We start from the raw sequence: 23460 nt of genomic DNA, 5'->3' as shown, positions 1-23460 counted from the left end.
AAAAAAAAAAAAAAAAGAAGGGTCCTGGGGGAATCTGGACAGAGCACTGCTGGGAGGGGAGGGAAGATGGCTGTGACATGACAGTAAATACAGAAACCATCTTGTTGCCTCGCTGGAATCCACACTAGTATGACAGCGAAGGACTAAAAGGACACAACCCCATAAAGATAACAGAAGAAATAACAGGGAATGAGTCACGGGTAACATTTTGGATGGTGAAAAGCAGAGGGATGTAGGCGCAATAACTAAGCTAACAGATACAGAAAGTGGCAGCCTGAGTTGGCAGAAGGAAAGCCAATACGGAACAACTTTCCAAGCCAATTCGCCAATTTTCTATGCAGCACATAGAAGGTTTGGCAACTACAGCCCAGGTGCATTAATCAGAAGGGGCAGGGTGGTGGGCGGGTGGCAGGCAGCAGGGCTGGGGCTGAGTGAGAGGAGCACAGACCCCATATACAGCAGGCCAGGCTCTCCGCACCTGACAGGAAGCTGGAGGGTGCCCTTCAGGATCTGAACAGGGAAGGGCAGCTCCCAGGATGCCAGCAGAGCGGAGGGTGATGAGACAAAGTGCAGCATGGTGGGCAGGTGTACCCTCAAGACCACGTTTCACAACCCTCTCCCTCCTTCCCACATGCTGGTGCCCAGGAGAACAGAAAAGACCTAGGGATGCTGGTAGCTGGCAATTTCTCCATGAACTACCAAGTGCCAGTCACTCTGTAGTGAGGCACATACGTTGGCAAGTGCACTAAGCAGTACAGAAAAGCTTGTCAGCTGCTTAGTGACCGAATCTCAAATATGCAGCTTCAAAGCTGGGCACAGTGGTACACACCTGTAATCCCAGCACCGGGGGAGGCTTGGGTAAGACTGCAAGTTCCAGCCCATCCTAGGCAACTTGGTGACTTAGCAAGACCTTGTCTCAAAATAAAAAACAAAAAGGGCTGGAGACGCAGCTCAGTGCTCAGCATGTGAAGCTTCCTTCAGTTCCCTACACTCTCCCTTCTTCAAGCGTTTTTGCTTTGACTGTTTTTAATCCCTGCCTTTAAAGTCCTTCTGAGTTTTGGTAATCCCCAGTTCAGTGCAAAGGCCTTGGGTTTAACCCCAATAGTGAAGAAAAAAAAAAAAAAAAAGAAAAAGGGGGTGGGAGACTGATTTCTATTTGCTCCCCGGCCCTACCTATGAAAAGAATTAGGACCTGCCTCTACCCAGGACCTTCTGTTCTGCAACATTCATGGCACCCGGAGTCCTGCCACAGGAGAAGGCACAGCCTCCTCTTGCTTCCTACACCAGCAGTTTACCATCACCAGGCTTAACGCACAGGATGGGGCTGTAGACTGGTGAGGACCCTGGGTGACTCCTGAGTCACTCTGTCCACATGCAGATCCATACCTAGACACTAGCGCGGCCCACCTTGCCTTCCTAGCCCCCAGGCCACCCTGCCTAGGCTCTACTCCGCTCTCAGTGCTCATTTAGCCTGAAAGTTCAGACACCCCTTCCCACCACCTTTAGACCCTGGATCTGAAATCAAGCCCCGCCTAGCTCAGCTCAGCCCCTTGCTCTCGAGGCTCATGTGACCAGCCTCCCCTCTTCTATACATTCCAACCTGACTCCGACCACCTGCTTCTCAGTCTCGCCTGGTGCCTGGGAATGCGCGCCCTGGACCCAGATGCTTAGATCCCGAGATGCTCCTAAGCACTTCAAGAAAGAAACAGGCACCTTCTTTATTCTCAGTGGAGATGCTAACTGGCCTACAGCAACTCTAACACCGTGATTCTTACTTGTTCAGCCGAATAGCATATTCCTTCAAGGCAAACACGTTGTCAGCAAAGACAATAATCTTGTCATTCCTCCTTTCATGAAACTTGATCAGAAACTGGCAAGCTCGGAACTTGTTGGGGTTCATGGTATACAGCAAGATTCGTTTCTTGGTTTTGATTGCCACATACTCCCGGTAAAACTCAGGTGACATTGGGCACCAAACCTGGGAAGGAATAAAAATCCGGTCATCTGCAAGTTTAAACATCACTTGCTTAGAAACTTTGGAAGCTCATTCATTTAGCAGAATTAGCTTTAAAATATTTCAAAACAAAACCAATAGTATATGCATTCTACCTCATTATACACTGATCCCTTTTATCTGTGGTTTCAATTACCCATGGTCAACAGTAGTCTGAAAGAATTAAAAAGAAAATTCCAGAAATAGAACAACTCATACATTTTAACTTGCACCCTGTTCTCAGCAGAATGAAATCACAGGTGGAGCCATGTTATTCTGCCCAGGATGTGAACCACTGCTTTGTCTAACATTTCCATCCTGTACAACAACCTGCCTACTAAGCATCTGGGAGCCATTGCAACTCTAAGATCAACTGTCCCAGAATGGCAGTAAGCCTGTTCACGTCATCCTTGTTTTATTTAATCATGGTCCCACACACAAGAGCAGCAATATACCAAATTTGGATATACCAAAGAGAGGTTCTAAAGCAAAAAGGTGCAAGTTCTTAATCTAACAGAAAAGAACAGAAATTGCATGCTAATGTTGCTACAATCTATGGTAAGTACAAAGCTCTGATGTGCATATCAAGTGAAGGAAAATAATTCACACTAGTTTTTCTGTCCTACTTCACACTGCAAGAAGTGCAGCCATAATGCATGATAAGTGCTTAGTTAAAATGGAAAAGGCATTCAGTTATAGGATTTGGTACTGTCTGAGGTTTCTGGCACCTACTGGGGGTCTTAAGACAAATCTACTGCAGCTAAGAATAAACTGTAAATATACACATGCACAAAACTAAGTCAAATCTAACACCTAATGTTCAGTGAGGACATTCTCATATGTTAATCACTTTTGGCCAGAAGTGGTGGTGCATATCAAGTAATCGGAGGCTGAGGCAAGATCTGCAAGTTCAAGGTCAGACTGGGCTACACAGTGAATTCAAGGCCAACCTAAACTCCAGGGTGAGACCTTATCTCAAAAACCAAATCAAAACAAAACAAAAACCCAAAAAAACTCAAAAAGTTTTAAATGCAATCATATCCAGGGAATTATTTTCACTCCAGCTGCAAGTAAGGGGGACCAGACTTTCAACCAGTGGTGCCCGAAACCCCACCACCTAGACCATACCCATGCACATAAGTCAGGAACTGCCCCTTCCAGTTCCAGCCCACTTCCCTACAGGGCCAGAAACACTTCCAGTAGAATCTCCAGGGCTCGGAGTGCAAAGCCTCTGCTGCCAGGCTACAGTGCACCAGTGTAGTTCAGGGGCTTCCATTCATCCCGCTCCCTCAACACCAATCTCTACCCACAAAATTCCATGACGGGAAAGATTGAGGCTGGTAAAAAATAAATCTTTCCAATCTCAGGGGTATGGTAGGATAAGGAAATAGAAGCCAACCTGCACACCTGTTCCTTTTCTATTTCTAGGCAGTCAACAATTGTTTTATTTTTAATACATGTTCACAGTACCTTGTGTTTACCTTCCCTGTGTACAGTTGGTACATGTACATAACACAACTTAATTCCTTTTTCCAACCCTTCCCCTCCCCTATCCCTCCGTTGCTTGATGCCCTTCCCATTTGAGCAAGATCTCCCTACTTCCTAGTACACTATCTATCTTTTATCTTGCTCTTTATTTATAATTGGAGTGTCACAATGACAAGTACCACTGGGTAGAAGGAATTAAAAATCCAAGAACTTTCCCAGGCATGCTTCCCAGAGATATAGCTGATGACCATGATGGCCACACCACTGTCCCTGACCCCCCGCAAGTAATTGGGAAGGGTCTCTCTCTCCCCAGTCACTAGTGCAGCAACAACACAGGCCAATGCTGCATGCTACATTAACGGGCCATGTTATCAAAGACCAATCAATCTATCTATCTCAATCTTCCAGCTCTATCTGAGCATTTTCCTAAATTTAGTATCAATTATAGAAAATAAGACTTCTGTGCATCTTAAAGTCATCTCCAGTTCTAAAAGAGCAGAGCAGCACACAATGGCTCTGGGATGAACACTCCTGCCCATGAGAGAATCTCAGCAGGCACTGATCAATGTGACTTTCAGCAAGTGACCAACAGAACTGCAGTGTTGACAAAGGGAGAGGAGACACCCAGGGGGACAAACTGAGCACTCTGGACAGAGTGGTCAACTGGGGAGATTGTTTTAAGGCCATGAGTATGCATTCACCCCACTCCGCTCAGCACTCTGCCCCCAACACCATGGCATCCCTATGCAGGGTCTCCCTAGACACCAGCAAGGCAAACTCCTCCCATCTCTGTGCAAATGATCCTGGGGAATCTTTCCTGACCAATCAACTTAAAACCTAACTCCCAATTTACTATAAAACTCCACCTCCAGCAAAACACACACACACACACACACACACACACACACACAGAATTATTCACTGCACAGGCTCATTTACAATTGCAAAATGTTGAGCTTTGGTGGTTTTTTTATTTTGTTTTTGATACCAGAGGTTGCATCCAAGAGCACTCTACCACAGAGCTACATCTCCAGTCCTTTTAACTTTTTATTTCAAGACAGGGTGTCACTAAGTTGCCCAGGCTGGCTTCAAACTTGAGGTGATCTTCCTGCTTGGAGTGCATGTATCACCATACCCACATTAACTTACAGAGTGAGTTCAAGGTCAGCCTGAACCACATAGCTGTTATGGTTTGTGTCTGGGTGTCCCCCCAAAGCCTCATGCGGTCATGGGGCAGGCTTTTAGGGTTTGATTGATTATGGGTGTGAGAGCTACACCTGCCCTGGGGTGGATAGTTTGCATATGTAAGGGAGAGGAAGAGGCTGCTTGCCGCCATTCCTCCCTTTTAGTCCTTGTTGCTTTTGCTGTGTTCTGCCACCATGAGCTGTAGCCCTCTGCCATGTGCCACTCTGCCTTGTAACTTGCCAAGTATGGACTGAAATCGCCACAAACTGTAAGCAAAATGTACCTTTCCTTCCTTAATTTTGGGTGTCTGGTATTTTGTCCCAGCAACGAGAGAAAAATAACCAAGACAATAGCAAAACCCTGTCTCAAAAAGACAAAAAAAATTAATTAATTAATTAAAAAGGGTGGAGGATGTAATTCTACACTATAGTGCTCGCCTAGTATTCGTGATGTCCTGGCTTTAGTCCCAAGTACTGCAAAACAAAAAGTGAAGAAGGGCTGGGGATATAGCTCAGTGGCACAAGTGCCTGCTTACCAAGTACAAGGTCCTAAGTTCAATTCCTGGTACAAAAAAACCACAAAAAACAACAAAGTTTAGGGCCAGATGTGATGGCACACACCTGTAATCCCGGCACTCGGGAGGCTGACGCAGGATGATCATTGTAAGTTAGAGACCAGCCTACGCTACAGTGAGTTGAAGGCCAGCCTGAACTGCATAGCAAGACCTTGTCTCAAAAACACACACAAAAAAAGGGAAGAAGACATTTAAGAATCAACAGAGTGGCCAGGGATATGGCTCAGTGGCATAAAGCACCTGCCTGGCAAGCTTAAGGTCCTGAGTTTGATTCCCAGTACTGAAAAAAAAAAAAAAAAAAAAAAAATCAACACAGTGATTTCCAGGATTTGTTTATAAAAAAAAAAAAAAAAAAAAAACAGTGAAAAAAGTGTCTACAGTGTGGTACTTTTTTTTTCTGTAGGAAAGGAGAAATAAAGAGATCAATATCAAAAGAATATTCCAGCCACAAAGGCGGGGAGAAGAAAACAGCCAAACCAAGGAACTTTTCAACAACTAAAACAGAACACTGAACTATGTACTCTAAGGCCACAGACAACTGAAGTCAGATACTGAACTCTAGTTTTATTTATCATAGTGGTATCACTTAGCAGCTCTGAAGCTCCAAGCTGGGCATGGTAGTACCCGCCTGCAATCCCAGAACTCTGAAGGTTAAGGCAGGATGACTGCCTCAAGTTTGAGGCCAGTCTGGGATAAACAGTGAGCCCAGGCCAGCTTGAACTACATAGTGAGACCCTACTTCAAAAAACAAACAAACAAACAAAAAAACCCTGAAATACATGTATATTCATATTTACATTCTAGGACACAGCCTAATCATGTTGTAAATAAATTTCTTATTGCCTGAGAAAGGAACTGGAATTTATGAAAGAGGGAAAGTTAGAAAAAAAAACGTGGTGTTGGGTTATATTGAGCGCATCATCATAAACTCATGATTTTTAATATGTATAAGCAAGTAAGAAAGATGCAGACGTATTTACATGAATGTACATACACACACACTTCCCAGCTCTGCTCAATGACTCAGCATAGCAATGACAACCTGATAGTCATGAGTACACCTAGCATCCAGATGCTGGCTTTCACTACAGAAAGGACCTAGTTCTCTTTGGAGAAATGGTTGAATTCAAGCCCGAAGAAAAGAAGGTATGAGATGAAGCTGAAATATCTTACTGTGCCAGAAAGCAAAGACATGCTCCAAGAACTATGAGGCCTCGTCAAATGGACACAGGAGCCAACAGGAAGGGGTCCCACTGGTCACATCTGGAACAACTGGAGTTTTCAGAGATGAATGCCAGACCACTCCCAAGGACTTCTCTGTGCCAGGCCCCTTCTTGTGCTGCTGACAAGTGGAAGAAAGCTCAGGCACAAGGCGACTTTGTGGTATTAGAAATGCTCTAAAAGTGGATTGTAGGAATCGCTGCCCTAAAATTATGAGACTGTAAACTTACAATGGATGAATATTATTGGTGTGTAAGTTCAACCCCAACAAAGCTGTTAAGAAAACAACTTGGCAACTAAAATATCTTCAACATCAGAAAACACTGCTATTTTTATTGCCAAGCAGTACTCCATCCTCACTAAACTGTGCACATCTCTACAACAGAATACTGCACAGTGATTCAAAGGAACGAACTACAGCCACCTGCAGCACCCAAGACATTACGCATCCCACAAGGCATAAAAACACTGAGAAAAGACAGAAGTTGTAAAACAACATTTATAACCTGATTCTGCCTACATGAGCTCTTTAAAATAAAAACAGGCAAACACAGATAGGTAGTAAAATAATAAAAGCAAGAGATCAGTAAGCCCAAGTTCCATGATGATGGTTGCACCAACAAGTGGAAAGAGACACAGTGGAGAGGAAGAGGAGCCCTCCAAGGTGCCAGCAACACTGCTCTGCAGCGGGTGGTGACTGCAGACAGGGATAAAGGGGGAGGTCTTTCTCGTCACTGCAAAATCTGTACAGACTCTTCACACTCACTAACTTGGAGAGGCCCTTCTTGCACTGACAGGACAAAGGCCACCTGCTCTCACACTGAATGAGTTATTTTAAAGTGTTACAAAGGATTTTTTGGCTGTTCCTTCTAAGACCTACTGTGAAAAAGGATTTTTATCATCTACCAATGTAGGTATACACTACAGAACAGTATTAGTAAAAGGTATTCTTCAGAGAGAAAATGATCAAGGCCACAGTCTATCTGTGGCTTTGACACTGGGAGTGGCCTCAAGAGTTGCCCACGAAGCACCCCCAGGGTCGTGTAGACAGAACACACCAGGAGCTCACTGACAAGAGGTGGCCTGCATCAGCATCCTGACTTCACCACTGTGTGACCTACACAAGGGCCATTCTTGCATTCATCTATGAAGTACATGAAACACTGCCCCCAACAGGTTATGAAGCACACTGCAGGAGGTAGTGGTGGGCAGCTAGAGGCCTGACCCTCCGCCCCTGGGAGGAGCCCTTCTCAAGACACGCACCAAGCCCAGCCCAGCCCCACTACCTCAGCACACTGGACTTTCGCGATATAGCCGTTGTTCTGCAGCTCCATCCAGTTGGCTTCGTAGAGTTTAGGCCCAATCAAAAAATTTAAGTCAACAATTTTGTCATCCTCGCGGACAAGGGTTGCAGTCAAACCCAGCTTGCAGTGGGCCTGCACGATGGTGAGCACCCGTCGGAACATCTTGGCTGGGGGGACAATGGGAGACGTCAGTCATAAACGCTTGAGTACCACACACAGCCTGGCAACTTTCCATCTCCTCTGCCCATTGAGTAATGTTCTGGCCCCTGCCTAAGTGGGTAGCAGTTCAAATCACTCTGTATAAAGTCATATGTATGACTGTCCCTTCCCTAACTGTCCCCACCTCAATGAATACCCACGCCATCCTTCCTTTGCGCACGCCAAAGCCTTCGTGTCATCCTTGGCTTCTTCCTTTCTCCGATCCCATAGGTGGCCTCCACAGCCGATCCAGAGTCAGGCTTCCTTCAGCCTCATTCACCCTCACAGGGCCAACCCCTGCTGGGATCCCTCCAGCCTCATCTCACTATCCCCTAGGTGCTTCCTTCTGTCTGTTCACAGCTTAGCAGCCAGAGGGATCTTTTTATGTAGAAGCCCAGATAAGCTTCTGCTCCATCTCTAGATGGTTTCCAACCCATTCAGAGTGGAAGCTGAGGTCCCTGCCATGGCCTACGAGGTGCCACAAGATCTGCCCTTAACATGTCCTTCTGCCCCAGCCTTGCCTGCTCTCCCTGTGCTTACCCCTGGCCACACAGCCACTGCGTGCTGTTATATAAATGCACCAACTCCACACAAGGAATGTAATCGTTATGTATTGCAAACACAGACTCATAAAATATCTGAATAAATTTTAAACAAATAAAAAATGTATCCTAGCACCCACTTAACTTTTTTTCAAAAAACAGGTATGCCTAACCAGGCATGGCAACAACTTGCTTGTATTTCTAGTTACTCAGGAGACTAACGCAGGAGGAACACTTAGGCCTAGGAATTTAAGACCAGCCTGGGCAACAGAGTGAAACCCTGTCTCAAAAAGAGAAAAGTCTGCTTAGAATACTCTGCAGTGAGAAAAGGAACAAACTACTGATAAATGTCATGACATGAGTAAACCACTTTACAAAGGGAAAAAAACAGACATAAGAAAATGTGTATTGTATGATTCTATTCATAAGAAAATTTCCAGAAAAAGTGAATCTATAGAGACAGAAAGAAGTTCAGTGGCTGCCTGCCGCTAAAGAAGAAAACAGGGACTGACTATAGGGGTCTAAGGAAATGTTCTAGAACTGGATCACAGCAAGTGATACACTACTCTATAAACTACTGAAACTCACTGGATTGTATACATACAGTGATGATTTTACAGCAAGTGAATTACTTCAATAAAGCTATTTCCAAAAAAAAAAAAAAAGGTTTGTCTGTAATGCCTGGAGAAGGAGGGCTTCTTTCTAGTACAAGGTATGATTGAAAAACATGGTGAATGCCCAGTTTGTGTTTTAAATTACAGTAAAGGACACAGAATCATTAATAGCCCTCAAAATACTCCCTCCTACTTTAAACACACTGTCTGCTCTTATCACCTTCTGAAGCAGTTTTGTGTTTTTAGTTGTGTTGACATGGCTGCCTTGGCGTCCTGAACAGATTCAAAACATTTACATTTCATGGTCATTTTGATTTTAGGAAAGAGCCAAAAGTCACACCGTGCCAGATTTGGTGAACAGGTGGATAAAGACACACTAATGTTTTTACAAGTCTGCCTTTCCACTGGATGGCACTCGGCAACAGTATTCACCATACTTTTATGAACCTCCTATAAAGACACTCACGAAAGAGTACTTCCAGAACTGCTTCAGAAAGTAGCAACAGGGCCAGGGATATAGCTCAGCAACATAGCACCTGCCTGGCAAGCATAATATCCTGAGTTCAATTCCCAGTACAAAAAAAAAGTAGCAACAACAACAGAGTATTTAGAGGAGAATTAATGTCAATGTGTCTTTTACTATAACAATTTTTTTTGCGGGGGAGTGGGGGGGACCAGGAATTGAACCCAGGGCCTGGTGCTTGCCAGGCAGGCACTGTGCCACTGAGCTATATCCCCAGCTATAACAATTTTTTCAAACATTCACTGTGTATTCTGACCACACTTCATATATACTCTTTAAGGACCAACATGTCAGCCTTCAAAGGAAACACAATACTATCTAAAGAGCAATGCAGTGGTCCCAGCCTAGTTTCAGAGAACCATGAAAATGGGGTAAGGGTAAGCTGAACTGCAACAATAAGAAAAAATGGAAGAAGAAAAAAACCTATCTTTTTCTAAATGACTATTCTGAGCCAGGGATTAAAGAAGATGTGAATGTGTACAACCACTTATTGCCCAACGCCACCCACTCCCATGTTTAAAAGTCCTTTAAAAAGCTTTACACAGTGAGCATTTCTAGCCAGTTGAGAGGACTACCCAGCAGTTTTTCCCCCAACCCAACAACTGGGAATCAATTTTCATCTGTACAGGGCAGACAGCGTGGCTTCGGCCTACTCACCTGGAATGGTATGCACCTCATCGAGGATCATGAGGCCCCACTCCTGGGTTTTGAGCCACTCCATGACTCGCTCAGCTTCCCAGGACCTTTTGGTGGTGTGGCCCAGCATGGAGTAAGTACTAATAGCAATGGAGCAGCCTATGGGCTTGTCCTTGGCATCCGAAGTGAAGCGGCAGATCTGGCTGTCATCAATGGTGGACCACATCTTGAACTGGGCTTTCCACTGCTCCACAGACACAGCCGAGTTGCCCAGCACCAGACAACGTTTTCTGACAGTGCACGCAGCAGTCACACCAACCAAGGACTTTCCAGCACCTATGAGAAACCAAGGGGACAGCCTATCCTTAGCCAGGGAGAAACAAAGGATGTAATAGGCAGATGACCCAACACAGGAATCTTGGCAAACTTCTCATACCAGTCCTCACCACCACTATCTGTGAGTCATTACTGCTGTACCCCTCTTCCCTCTTTACAACATGAAACGTCCACTTCCCACAAATGTGAGCACCACCAGGTACAGGCCCTTCCACAGCTCTTATGCCAGTACTGTTTAAACAGTGAAATCTCAAAACTAACCAATGAAAGAAGACACGTTACCAAGATTTTACAGATAGAAAATAAAGAGGAAGGACCCCGCCAGGCTTGGTGGTACACACCTACAATTCCAGCATGCTGGGAGTTCAGCGAGACCCTATTTCAAAATAAAAAAATAAAAGGCCTGGGAATCAGCGTAAGGCCTTGAGTTCAGTCCCTAGTACCAAGAAACAAAAATCAGAGAAGAGAACCACCTTGCCAGGGGCTGTAAGACACTGGTGCGGGACACAGCACACAAAGCACACATCCTACAAAGGACTCAGCAAGTGACAGCTATTAATTATTACACAGTAAACAGCACTCAGAATGCACTAAGTGTGCATACTACTTGCAAAGACAGAAAAGATAAAATCCTAGGAGCTTCTGGGTTTACTACTTTCCCTGAAGATTATGACAAAAATCAAACTAATGCCTTCATCATCTCCTCCTTTACCATTAATATAACCCATAAAGCTTTAAAAAACAAATGAGCTGGGTATGGTGGCACAACTCATGTAATCCCAGCATTAGGGAAGCCAAGGCAGGAGAATCGCAGCAAGTTCGAGGTCAGCTTGGATGACATGGTGAGTTCAAGGCCAGCCTGAAAAATATAGTAAGACCCTGCCTTAAAAGACCAAAAAATATAAGCCAGAAAGCTGAAGGCAGAGATCCATCCCTGAAGACTCTGTGCAGGTGGAGTGCTTGGTAAGGATGTTGTGACCTCAAGCTAAGAAGCCAGGCGAGGACCTGATATTACTTAGAATAAGTAAAGTCAAAAAGGTGTCATGGGACTGCTTCTCAGTCTTGTACCTCATCATAAGCCATCCAGGAACAAGCTAAGGAGCGTCTAAATCAATGCCTCATGAAGTTAATTTTGCAGAATGAGAAGCTGTCCCTCTCAGAGCCCTACCACCATTACTGTCTGACCCTGCACCCACTCTAGTTTTCTTCTTTCAACCATGTGCAAGATTTAGCAGGTTCCTTAGCCAATCTGTTTACCACTAGTCTCTCCCCAGCTAAATGAGCTCTTGTGCCCCAGGGAAACAAACAGCCTGCTACAGCACACACGTCATACATAGGTTCATCACCACAGCTTCGGCTGAGGCCTCATACAGCAAGCACTCAATAGATATTTGTCAAGACAAAGTCAGCAACAACTGTACACCTATGTAATTCCAACACTCAGGACACTACGGCAGGAGGATTGCAAGATCAAGGCCAACCTGGGCTTCAATGTAAGACCTTCAAACACACACACACACACACATCAAGGAATTACCTGACTTTGGACTTTCACTGGATATTCACTGCAATTTAAAGAAAGAGGCGCAGGGGAGGAGGAGACAGCTGGCAAATCAAACACAGCGATCAGGACACCTTCTTCACACAAATGTGAGCACTCATACTCTTCACTGATTACTTACCACAAGGAAGCACAATGACACCGGAGCGCGCACGCCCATTCCCAAACATCTTCCGCAGACTCTTCTCCTGATAGGGCCTGAGGACAGCTGTGGGTTTCAGGTCGATGTTGATATCAGGGTTGACAGAATCATTCCGGAAGTCATATTCTGCCAACAGCGGGTACTCCAAGTGGATACAACGTTTCTGGAGTTCCTCAATCATTTCCTGGGGAGAGAGGTAGCATGAAGAAAGTTTCATAATCTTGTTAATGACAAAGTGTGCTCAAAAACAATGTATATTTTACCAGTGGTCAAAAAACTGCATTTTATCTAGACAAACATAATTTCTGATCTTGCTTGCTGACAACTAGGTAAAAGCACAGAAAAGCAACCTGAACTAGCAACACTCAAAATGAGTTCTAATCAGAAACAAAATGGACCCTCAGCCATTTGCTCACTTCTCCTCAAGGAAACTGTGCAGATGGGGCTGCGAGGCTGAGGACCAGGCCTCCCACTCCATTAAGAATAATGCGAAGGCCTACAGACCAAAAGGGCAACTGCAACTGAGAAACAGACAGGGACCCTCCTCTGACACAGACTAGACAGGTGGTGAGGCAGGAAAGGACTAGCTTCTGGCACCTGCTTTGGAAAGGAACTAGGAGGATGCATTCACTAACCTGCTTCACTTCAAAGGATACTGTCTGTGTCTCTTCTTCTTCCTCCTCATCCTTGTCCATTTGCTCATAAAAGTCAACCAGGTCCATGGGGATGTCAGACTTGGCCTGTGGATCTGTCACCCGGGAAGTAGAAGGTCCACTACTGCCTTCTGCAGCCTTAGATATCTGTAAGAGAAAGGCAGGATTCTGGACCTGCACACATTAAGCCCTCTTTGTTACCAAGCAAAAGCTCAAGCTGCAAGGGAGGAAGAAAACTACTAGATGTGGGGCTACTAGATGGTCAGTGCTGGATCAAGGAAAGAGCCAACACCCAGCCCCCCAGGTAGCCCCGGTGCCCACGCACAGCAGATTTGCTTGTGAAAGTCTCTGTGATGAGTTCAGTGGCCTCCCCCTCAGCATTCCTCAGGCGGCATTCCCGGATCACTGTGTCTTGAAGAAGATGCTGGATGACATCAGGGTGGGAGCTTTCAACAAAGTACCTACAAGCAAGGGAGGAAGGTGGTGCCTACCAGCACACCAGTTCCAGAAGATTCTACCACTGCTTTGAGTCAACGGCCTGGAAACAGTGGCCTCATGACCCTTTTGCTCTCGCATACCCTGTGTCAAATTGGAGCTATGAGCTGCTGGTCACAAAATAACACAAGAGCTGTGGGCAAATCCCTACTCTGAAATCAAGTTAGCAGATATCAGAGCCCCAGCTCTGCGACTAATGAGAACATAGCAACTGGTGAATGGCGTTCCTGCTTGGGCCACACCTCTGTTCCTTTTATCTGTGCTTCAGGGGAGTGAGGTGTTGGTGCAGGGCAAACAGTCCCTAACATCAGCTCCTGCCCACAGTCTTTCTTCCCTCCTGGTGCACAGAGGCCAAAAATACCTTAGGATAAGCCCATCGTGGAATCGCTTACCTGTTGTGCTTCAGGACCAGCTTGACTTTCCCATAGCTGACAGTACACAACTGCAAGCAGACATAACACCAAACAGGAAAAATCAGCAATAAGAAGCTCACTCATTAACCTTTCTATGGGTCACATTTTACCACCCACCAACCAAGCAAAGAGTTGAATTTACTTCAGGAAAACCCAATGTGCAAACCTAAAACAGTTAGGTCTGCCTACACAGAGCTTTCTCAACTAGCTTCTTTATTGTGTTTTGAGACAGGGTCTCTCTATGTAGCCCAGGCTAGCCTCAATCTTGGGGTGATCCACCTGCCTCAGTAACCTGAGTACTACAATTACAGGCATGTACCACCACACCTGGCTGGCTTCTGTTTTTATGATAACAAACCTTTTCTCCTGCCTGGTTAATTCTCGTGCACATCTCTTAATTTATAATCATTGCTTAAAATCTCACCTGTGCTTCCTATTTCCCTTTCCTCTCCATGCTCATAGCCACTACCCTAATCCAGAGGTTTGTCCTGCCACACCAGTGCTATAGCAGCTGCCCACACATAGCACACACAGAGCATGTGCTTAATAATTAATTGTAGTATATAGAAAATGCAAAGCCTGCTGGCCTTCCTACCTATGTTCCTATTTCCCCAAGTAGAATGTAAGCTTCCCAAATGGTAGGAAATATAGTTTAAATCCTCCCAGGTTCCCATTCCTTTCTGAAGGAAGGAATCCAGGACAGGCTGTGTGGTAGCTATGAAACTTGCCACTCAAACCCTGAGCTGCCATCTGCCCTGCTGCCCCGGTAATTCTGCATTGCCCTACTCCAACACCAAGTCCCTGCAGGCAGCTCCCAGTCAAGACCAGACTTTGCCTACATGCTGGGGCAGACTCATTCCAGGAGCAGTGCCCTCTCTCTGGGAACCCTTCCACATCACAACAACAAGAAACTCTCTGCAGAACTCTTATCAGCTTCTCTGAGAGCAGGTGCCCATGGCACCCCTGTCTCTCTCCAGAATTGGGGTATCACTCCAGAATTGGGGTCTGTATTAGACTCCCTTGGTATCAGAAAAGGACAACAAAAGCCACTGTCCATTTTTTTTGAGCAGCATTCACCCATGTTCGACTTCAATTCTCATGGAACTGAACTCATTTTCACTTCAACATCTCACATTTCTTTTTCACTTTCCCTAATGAACCTGTTGATTATGGGTCTCATACAGATATTTAGCCTTAGATTTAGTTCACCACCTTTATTAGTCAGCCCAGGCTGCCATAACAAGACACCACATAGACTGGCTGGCTTAAACATGTATTTTCTCTAAGGTCTATAGCTGAGAGTAAGTTCATGATCAAGGTACCAGTTGATTCAGTTTCTAGTGACAGCTTTATTCCTGGCTTGTAGATGATCACTTTCTTATTGTCCCTAACAGGACAGGAAGAGAGACAGCGCTCTGGTGTCTCATGATGAGGATACTTATCCTACTGGATGGGTCCCATGCTTAGGACCTCAGTTAGTCTTACCAAATATGGCCACATTGAGGGTTAGGGTTTTAACCATATGCATTTTCCAGTCTGCAACAGCGCCAATGTATTCCCAAATAACATAGTCCAGAATGGGTCTGAATTAGTACTCTTACCATTTTAGTGCCCCTGTCTGGGAGCAGCTCAAGACACACAACCTCCTCCAGAACACAATGCTGGACCCAGAGGCATAGAAGTTAGGGTGATCAGTGATTATGCTTTCCACAAGAAATACAAACGGTACATTTTCATGGTTGTCAATGGTAACAATATGTACCTCCTATGCCCACTATTACCAAGGCAGGCAGTCTTGATCCCCCCTTGCCTTAATAAACTGAAGAATTCCATCAGGGACTCCAGTCTTGCTGAGCTTCCTGAGGTACTCAGTGATGTCACTGGTTTGCAGCCCAACACTGACAGCTGCATACAGGGAGTAAGCAGTTAGTTTGTATTCATGCACATGGGTTGGTCGGCACACTGGCTCTGCAATAGCCACCAGGAAGTCCTGAGCATATCTGTAAACTGGAGAGAAGGCTTCCAAGAAGATGTGGCCATCAGGAGCCTGACAAACACCAAAGGGACAAAACAGACAAGAAAACTAATTAGCTACAGACACTATTAGACTCTTTCCCTTATCATTATCAAGAAAGGATAAGCTGCCCAACATCAGAGATATTTCTGCAACCAGTTCTTCAGATAACTGTGGATCTTCTTATTTAATCAGATACAGGACAGTAGGGAGAAATAGGAAAAAAAAAGATTCCAAAGTAGAATCTGTTTTCCACTGATCTCTACAGGAAAATCTTCACCACCTCACTGGCTCTATTTAAATTAACTTCGGTCTACAACTGAGAGTAGAACATTACTCTACACAGAGCAAAAAGCAGACTATCAACGTCTTCCATTAATTTGAAAAATAAGGACATAAACTGTTACATAATAAATGCAGAACAAAAAGTCTTCCTACTGGGTACAGTAATGGAAGAAGGAGTAAAAATGAAAAAGCCCAGATCTAGCCAGTATATGTGTGCATAGCTGCTCAAACCTGTGTGTGTGAAAACTGTCTCTCCTGGTTTTGCAGGGTAGTATCCCCAATTTTTAGGACTGTGACAATGTCCAAGATTTAAGTGATGATCCAGACTTTTGGGCGTGCTTACCACCCAGAGGGGCCGGGAGGTGTGGTCGTCCTTCAGAGGCATCTGCAACCTGTAGTCCTTGGCTCCATATTCATCCACTTTGGTGCTGGACTCATCCACCTGCTTCCCGGCCGCCGAAGGCACAGCTTCATGAGAGTCATTCCCAGGCGTGTCATCTTCCTCTTCCTCCTCATACTCATAGTGCCGTTTCTTGGACTTCTTCTTGTCTGCAGATACAGACACAAAACTGAGCCCCCGCAGGAACCTCGGTTCCCTCCGCACTGCACAGAGGCATCTCGCGGGAACCTGGCAGTAGCCACTCCACCTGTGCCACGAACTCCTAGGTAAGAGCCATCTGCACTGGGCAGACATGAGTCCCTCAAGTGCCGCCACCTGGCCCAGCTGGCAGGGCTGTTCCCAGGTCCAACATCTCCCTCTACCCGGCCGCGGGGGGGACTGGGTTGCGAGGGGGATCGGCCCGGGCAGCTCTGACACGGAGGGGCAAGGACGGAGGCCGTGGGGTTCAGGGAAGCCACTCGCGCCCGCGACCCCTCTCACCGCGGTCTGCCCGGTCTCTTTTGCCCATGTCAGCAGCAACAGCCTCCAAGAAGGGCAGACAATACCACTCACCCCCCCAAACAGAATCGACTTTTGTGGAAACTTCCGGCTTGCACGGGAAGCGCAGCATCTACAACCGGAAGTCCCGCCCAGAGTCCGGGACGGAAGGGGCGGGGCGAGCACGCGAGAGTCTTGAGCTTCCGCCCCAGAATTCGTCTGACCTGCCATCCTAGGCGGTGTATTTGAGTTTCTCTGTCGGCAGGCAGGCTGCTTTCGTGGCTACGACAGGACAGTGAAATTAAGGTCTTTGTCTTCCTTCAGTTTAATTCTAAAGGAGCGAGATAAGCAGAAATAAATCCGGTGTTTAGTGCTCAGAGGGAAAATAAAACAATGGCCCAGAATGACAGACTGACATTCTAAACATTGAGGTCCTGGAATACCTCTCTGAAGTGGGGTTATTTGAGCAAACACCTTAAGAAAGTGAGACTGTCCTGTGTAGAGCACAAACATGAGACCTACATACGGAACAAGGGAGTGATGCAAACCAAGCAGAGCAGTAGTTCTCAGAATAACATCCCCAGGCCATGTCACACCAGATCAAAACATCACGGTTTAGAAAGACAAACGCAAAGAAACCTGCCCCATCCCACACTGGAGATGGTCCCAGTGGTCTTGCTTTCTTGAACATTCTGATGCCCAAGTTTGAGGACTACTGATACAGAACCTTGTAGGCCATGGCTTTGGAATTTATTATGAAATGAGAAACCAGTGGAGAGTTTTGAACAGAAAAAAAAAAAATGTAAAAGACAATCTGATTTTGTGTAAGCAGGTTACCCTACTCTTGCTGCTGTGTTGAACACAGACTGACAGCTTCAAGGGCACCGTTTTATAGCAGTCCTGTTGAGAAGCCATAGGCTTTGCCAGGAAAGCAGGACTAAAAAGTGATGAAAATGGTTTCATCCTGAATGCATTCTGGAAATGGAATGGATGAATAGAATTTGCTAAGCTGATTGTGGGAAGTGAGAAAGAAGAGTAAAGGATAACTCCCAAGATTTTTGGCCTCAGCAACTACAAAAATAATGTACCTTAGGGAAGGCAAAGTTTTGGAGGATGGTTTTGAACACCTGAAATGTGAGTGACTGTATTGGTCTGCTCCATTTTCCATAACAAATTATCATAGACTACAGCAAAAATTGATTTTCTTACAGTTCTGGAGGCTGGGAAGCCCAATAATAAGGTTCCTGGACAGAGCCAGCTTTCTTCCTGGCTGGCAGACAGGCACCTTCCTGCTGTGTCCTCAGATGGTCTTTTCCTCTTCTCTTAAGAACACCAGTCATGTTGGCTTAGGGCCCTGCATTTATGACAGATTTGAACCTTTATCATTCTTTACAGGTCTTCTTTTCAAATACAGTCATATTGAGAGCTATGCTTTCAATATATGAATTTAGGAAGGATGCAATTCAATCCACAGCAGACAATTAAATGAAGTGTCAAGGAAGATGTTGGGCCGGGTGTGGTGACATACTCCTCTAATTCTAACACTTCGGAGGCTGAAGCAGGAGGATCACTGCAGAATTTGAGACCAGCCTGGGCTACAAAGTGAGCTCAAGGCCAGCCTGACCTGCACAGTGAAAAATGTCTCAAAAAGCACAAAAAAGAAAGATGTATACAAGTCTGAAGATCAGAAACCTAAAAATGTACATTTGGGGATAGTGAACATATTTAAGATACTAGAGCTGTAGAATTCATTTAAGTTATCTAAGGAATTTTGAAGTACAGAAAAGGCCCAAGAACTGGGGACACTTCATAGTGAAGATGCTGGAAAATGGAAGATATGGGCAAAATCTGGTGAGGAATAGTGAGAGAGTAAAACCCAGAGTCATGGGATAGTCCTGGTTTCACTTTGAAGTTGAAGTGACCAACTGTGTCACCACTGATAAATGAACAGATTGAAGACAGACTCAGCTACAGCATTTGTAGTTTTCAGTTGAATGACTTCAGTAAATTGAAGGTCTGTTGGCTCCTGGTCCAAGTGAAACTCACTTACCTGAGAGGTAGGAGAACCAAACTTTTAAGCTACATTTTTATATTTTTCCTTTGATTGCAGCTGAGCATGGTGGTGTACACCTTCAAGCCCAGCATTCAGGAGGCTGAGGGAGGAGGATTATCATGAGTTCGAGTTCAGCCTCAGCTACACAGTAAATTTAAAATCAACCTGAACTGAGACCCTGCCTCAAAAAAACAAAAAGTTTTACAAAATAGAGAACAGTATAGCAAAGGCTACTTAAATCACATATAACCCTATGCTTTGCTGCCTTTTTTACTTGGTGCTCGGATGGAACCTACCACCTTGCACATGCTAGACAAGCAGTCCACTGCTGAGCTACATCCCCAGCCACTACCTATATTTTTGTCTTTTTCTTTCAATCTTTTGCCTGTGAATAGGTTTTTAAATTCACTTTTGTGAGTAGATGTTATTCTACCATGAAGGTATTTCTTGGATTTTTAGTAATTTTATATCCTAACATAAGCTTTGTTTATTCACTAAAATGAATGTTTAATAGCCACTTAATATTTGATTATATGGGAATATTACAATTTACTTAGGCAAACCCTCATTTGAGGACACTGGGATAGTTCTAGTTTATTTAGTTATAAGCAGCTCTGTGATGATGAATATTATTGGATACCAATCCTTAACTCTATCTTGGATTTTTTTTTAAGGGAAATTCTGAGAAATGGAAATGTCAGGCTAAACATACAAACCTTTCTTAAGTTCTTGTTGCCATCCTGATTAATTTCACTGTAGGTGTTGATGAGGAAGAATGGCTAATTTAACATTTTCATAACTAAGAAAATATTTTGCACTGAACAGAAACACCCACATTTATCATAAAAAATTAAAATTACAGATAAGCAAAAATAAAATATTCTCAAAACCATACCACCACTGGCTGTGGTGGTGCATGCCTATAATCTCAGCACTTGGGAGGCTGAGGTAGGAGGACTATAGTGAGTTCGAGACCAGCCTGGGCTATGAAGTGAGCTCAAGGTCAGCCTGAACTGCACAGTGAGACCCTGTCCCAAAAAGACAAAAAAAAAAAAAAAGAAAAAAGAAAAAGAAAACTATATCACCACTTGTGACATAACCTTCTCCCAATATTCTTTTTAAATTATTTTAAACAAAAAACTGTATCATCTTATGTCTTTTCTTTCAGTCAGTAACATATGAGAGTTCATTGTATGTGTATACTACAGATTATCTGATCAATTCCCATGATTAATTTTATGTGTCCACTCTGCCATGCTACGGAGCTCAGTTGTTGGTTCAAACACCAGTCTAGATATTGGTGTAAAGGTATTTTCAAAGTGTGATTTAAAGTGTGATTGACATTTACAATTAATAGACTTTAAGTACAGCAGATTATCCTCAATAATATGAGTGGGCCTCATCCAATCAATTGAAGATCCTAAACAAAGACAAGTTTCCCAAGGGAAAAGGAATTCTGCTTCCAGGTTGAAGCATAGAACTTCTACCTGTATTTTCAGTCTTTGGAGTGCAACCTGTTCCTGAATTCCTGACTTGCTAGCTCCCACAACTGTGTGAACCAATTCCTTAAAGTAAATCTATCTCACTGGATATAGTGATGTATAACTGTAATCCCAGCTACTCAGGAGGCTGAGGCAAGAGGATTGCAAGTTTGAGGCCACCCAGGGCAATTTAGCCAAACCTTGTCTCAAAATAAAAAATAAAAAGGGGTAGGTTGTAGCTCAATAGTACTATGACCCTGGGTTCAGTCCTCAATACTTGCTTTCTCATTCTCATGGAGAAATAACTTATCCCCTGGGGGGTCTATTTTTCTGGAAAACACTAACACAAATTTTCATACAGGAAGTAGGGTGCTGCTGTTACAAATACCTGAGAAAGTGGAACTGGGAAATGGGTAGAGGCAGCAAGAATTTTGAGGTACAAGCTAAAAAAGCCTTCATTACTTCAAAGATTATTAGTAGAAATATGGCCATTGTTCTGGTTTTAGATGACCACCAGGAGCCTCACATACTCACAGTTGGGAGTTTTGGAAGGTGACTGGATTATGAGGTTTATAGCTGACTTGCTGTCAGGAGATGGAGTCTGGCTGGGTCTGACCCAGAAGGTTTTCTCTTACTCCCCTCCCTTGATTCTTTGCTTTCAGGGTACCATGAGGTGAGCAGCTATCCTCTGCCCGGACCCTTTCATAATGCCACTTCTGCCTGGAGTGAGCCAATCGTTCAAGGACTGAAACTTTTGAAATGTGAGCCAAAAAATCCTCTCTCAGCCTTTAAGTTGTGGGTGTCAGGTAGTTTCCCAGCGACTAGAAAAATGACTTAAGGCAGATTGTGGTACTAGAGAAGTGGGGTTGTTGCTGTGACTATACCTGACCAAGTAGTTTAAAGGCCTTTGGAACTTTTTCAGGAGAGGAATTTGGAAAGGTTTGGAAATGCTGGGAGAAGCCCTGGAATGGCGTAAGTTGAGCATGATGTGAGATTCTGGCTGGAGGTTAAAAGACCAGAATGCCAATAAGAAGATAAAGACCAGACTCAGGATGTTTCAGTTAAGAACAAGGATTCCACTAAGGCAGGAAAGGTATGAATAGGGTTCTGTGCTTGTGGATTTGATTTATCCTTCAAGAAAAAGAGAAGGAAGACCCCAAGGGCAGCTCCAAGGACAGCAGGGCGGCTGCTTCCACAGGCATGGAGAAGCAGGTCAGACTCCTTAGGCCACCTCCTCAGTTCTGCAAGGAGAGCCACAGCCACAGCCACAGCCTCAGTGGACCCTGAAACAGAGCATGGCGCTAGTAAAGATTAGCTTCAAGCCTTAAAATCCAATATAATTTGCCCTGATGTTTCAGACTTGCTTGGGACCTCCAGGTCCTTTTCTTTCCCATTTCTCCCTTCCAGATGGGACTACCTATTCTCTACCTATCTTGCTATTGTAATTTGGAAGCAGATACTTTGTGTGGTTTCACTGGTTCAAAGGGGAGGTTTATAGTTCCAGGATGACTCATACTCAAGTCAGAGGTGATGCCTTTGGGGGCATTATTCATAATTCATCATAATTCAATGACAGTATCTGCGTAAAAAGGTGAACACATATCAAGAGATAGACAGAGGGAGAACATGCAGCGATGGAAATAGATTATAGTGATGCTGCCACAAACCAAAAAGGCCTGAACCTACCAGAAGTTGGAAAAGGCAAGGAAGGTTCCCCTACAAATTTCAGAGAGAGCATAGCCCTAACAATGCCTTGATTTTGGACTTCTAGACCAAAACTGTGAGACAATTTGTTACGGCTCACCTAGTCTGTGGTACTGTTATCCCCATTATGGGACATTTAGTTTTATAGGGTCTCACTATGTAGTTCAGGCTGGCCTTTAACTCACTGTGTAGTACAAGTTGGCCTCAAATTGATGGCAATCCTCCTGCCTCAGCCTCCCGAGTGCTGGAATTACAAGCACGTGCTATCACGTGCAGCAGGATTCAAATCGCACATGATGGCACATATCTGTAATCCCAGCACTCAGAAGATAGAGGCAGGAGGATCTCTGTACATTCAGGGCCAGCCTGAACTGCACAGTAAAACCCTGTCTGAAAAAGAAAGAAAAATTGCTAGGTCAGAGAACACACAAGATTCTGAGGCTTTGATTTGGATTAAGTAGCCCTCTATATTAAATTATTAATGTAAGTTAACTCCAGTACCATGTAAGAGACTATTACTTATACACAGTACGTAAGACAACAGGCTTTGTGTGTGCCTTTAGTTACCACTAAGTTTATACGTCCATATAAAGATACACTAGTGCAAGTTGAGTAGGACATTGTAAGATTAGATACAGGAGAGATGTGGTTTCATTTCTCTGTTTCTAGGTACATTTGTGCTTTGTTTCCTACAGAGTAATCAACTCAAGCAAGAGGGGACATCTGTGAACATGCTGTGTATAAGAATATCTGGCTAGGCATGGTGGCACATACCTGTAATCTTGGCACTCAGGAGATTAAGGCAGGAGAATCACTATGAATTCAAAGCCACCTGGGCTACACAGTGAGTTCAAGATTAGCCTGAACTACATAGTGAAACCCGGTCTCAAAAAACCAAAAACCAAAACAAAACAATCTGGACAAACTAATCACAGTGGAAATAAATATCAGCTTTATTAACACTCAAAGTGCCATTCATTTATATTCATTCCATAGTCCAGGTTACTTAGAGTAAGCCTTTGCACCACAATCTTTCAAAGAAAATGAACATGTAAGAAAAAGCAATTTTCATTGTGCTAATCATTGCAAGCCTTCATGCATGATAAATCTGAACAAAAGATGAGTGCCAACAATATACAAATTTCCATATAAACAAAGTCACTGATCA

The 23460-nt window shown here is 44.4% G+C and overlaps 1 protein-coding gene across 3 annotated transcripts in view; it reads right to left on the bottom strand.

The window, feature by feature from the left end:
* Nucleotides 1-17203, bottom strand: part of Ercc3 (excision repair cross-complementation group 3) — a 27466-nt gene extending 10263 nt beyond the window's left edge. The window contains exons 1-10 of one of the 3 annotated variants that reach the window (XM_013521085.1): nucleotides 17130-17203; nucleotides 16521-16726; nucleotides 15689-15925; nucleotides 13858-13907; nucleotides 13296-13431; nucleotides 12953-13117; nucleotides 12297-12501; nucleotides 10300-10614; nucleotides 7748-7932; nucleotides 1776-1978 (exon numbers count right to left, since the gene is read on the bottom strand). In XM_013521085.1, the coding sequence (XP_013376539.1) occupies nucleotides 1776-1978; nucleotides 7748-7932; nucleotides 10300-10614; nucleotides 12297-12501; nucleotides 12953-13117; nucleotides 13296-13431; nucleotides 13858-13907; nucleotides 15689-15925; nucleotides 16521-16726; nucleotides 17130-17187 (1760 nt within the window). In that variant the 5' untranslated portion in view covers nucleotides 17188-17203. Of the gene's footprint in view, nucleotides 1-1775; nucleotides 1979-7747; nucleotides 7933-10299; nucleotides 10615-12296; nucleotides 12502-12952; nucleotides 13118-13295; nucleotides 13432-13857; nucleotides 13908-15688; nucleotides 15926-16520; nucleotides 16727-17057 lie in introns of all 3 variants that reach the window. The other 2 variants (XM_005397617.2, XM_005397616.2) reach the window with 2 other exon arrangements.
* Between the last annotated feature and the right edge of the window lie 6257 nt (nucleotides 17204-23460).

This window comes from Chinchilla lanigera, unplaced genomic scaffold, assembly GCF_000276665.1.
Source record: "Chinchilla lanigera isolate Chin_1 unplaced genomic scaffold, ChiLan1.0 scaffold00058, whole genome shotgun sequence".
Taxonomy (NCBI): Eukaryota; Metazoa; Chordata; class Mammalia; order Rodentia; family Chinchillidae; genus Chinchilla; species Chinchilla lanigera.
The sequence above is the reverse complement of the archived record's forward strand: the minus strand, read 5'-3'. Positions and strand labels throughout refer to the sequence as shown.